The 1,466-nt window shown below is 29.5% G+C and overlaps 1 protein-coding gene across 1 annotated transcript in view; it reads right to left on the bottom strand.

Moving 5' to 3' along the window:
* Positions 1-774: 774 nt before the first annotated feature.
* The window catches only part of LOTGIDRAFT_123884 (hypothetical protein), a gene marked incomplete at both ends in the record, with an annotated part of 3,063 nt that continues 2,371 nt past the window's right edge, over positions 775-1,466 (bottom strand). Inside the window, one exon of the mRNA XM_009060925.1 lies at positions 775-1,352. Within this exon, the coding sequence (XP_009059173.1) occupies positions 775-1,352 (578 nt within the window). The remainder of the gene's footprint in view (positions 1,353-1,466) is intronic.

The raw sequence follows: 1,466 nt of genomic DNA on the forward strand, positions 1-1,466 counted from the left end.
GTAATAGTAGACTTGGTGTATATAAAGCTGTGATGTAATAGTAAACATGGTGTATATAAAGCTATGATGTAATAGTAGACTTGGTGTATATAAAGCTGTGATGTAATAGTAGACATGGTGTATATAAAGCTATGATGTAATAGTAGACTTGGTGTATATAAAGCTGTGATGTAATAGTAGACTTGGTGTATATAAAGCTGTGATGTAATAGTAGCATGGTGTATATAAAGCTATGATGTAATAGTAAACATGGTGTATATAATGCTATGATGTAATAGTAAACATTGTGTATATAAAGCTGTGATGTAATAGTAGACTTGGTGTATATAAAACTTTGATGTAATAGTAGACATTGTGTATATAAAGCTATGATGTAATAGTAAACATGGTGTATATCAAGCTATGATGTAATAGTAAACATGGTGTATATAAAGCTATGATGTAATAGTAGACATGGTGTATATAATGCTATGATGTAATAGTAAACATGGTGTATATAAAGCTATGATGTAATAGTAGACATGGTGTATATAAAGCTGTGATGTAATAGTAGACATGGTGTATATAATGCTATGATGTAATAGTAAACATTGTGTATATAAAGCTGTGATGTAATAGTAGACTTGGTGTATATAAAACTTTGATGTAATAGTAGACATTGTGTATATAAAGCTATGATGTAATAGTAAACATGGTGTATATCAAGCTATGATGTAATAGTAAACATGGTGTATATAAAGCTATGATGTAATAGTAGACATGGTGTATATAATGCTATGATGTAATAGTAAACATGGTGTATATAAAGCTATGATGTAATAGTAGACATGGTGTATATAAAGCTGTGATGTAATAGTAGACATGGTGTATATAAAGCTGTGATGTAATAGTAGACATGGTGTATATAATGCTGTGATGTAATAGTAGACATGGTGTATATAATGCTGTGATGTAATAGTAGACATGGTGTATATAAAGCTGTGATGTAATAGTAAACATGGTGTATATAAAGCTGTGATGTAATAGTAGACATGGTGTATATAATGCTGTGATGTAATAGTAGACATGGTGTATATAAAGCTGTGATGTAATAGTAGACATGGTGTATATAAAGCTGTGATGTAATAGTAGACATGGTGTATATAATGCTATGATGTAATAGTAGACATGGTGTATATAAAGCTGTGATGTAATAGTAAACATGGTGTATATAAAGCTATGATGTAATAGTAGACATGGTGTATATAAAGCTATGATGTAATAGTAGACATTGTGTATATAAAGCTGTGATGTAATAGTAGACATGGTGTATATAAAGCTATGATGTAATAGTAGACATGGTGTATATAATGCTATGATGTAATAGTAAACATGGTGTATATAAAGCTATGATGTAATAGTAGACATGGTGTATATAAAGCTGTGATGTAATAGTAGACATGGTGTATATAAAGCTGTGATGTAAT

This window comes from Lottia gigantea (genome assembly GCF_000327385.1).
Source record: "Lottia gigantea unplaced genomic scaffold LOTGIsca_45, whole genome shotgun sequence".
Taxonomy (NCBI): Eukaryota; Metazoa; Mollusca; class Gastropoda; family Lottiidae; genus Lottia; species Lottia gigantea.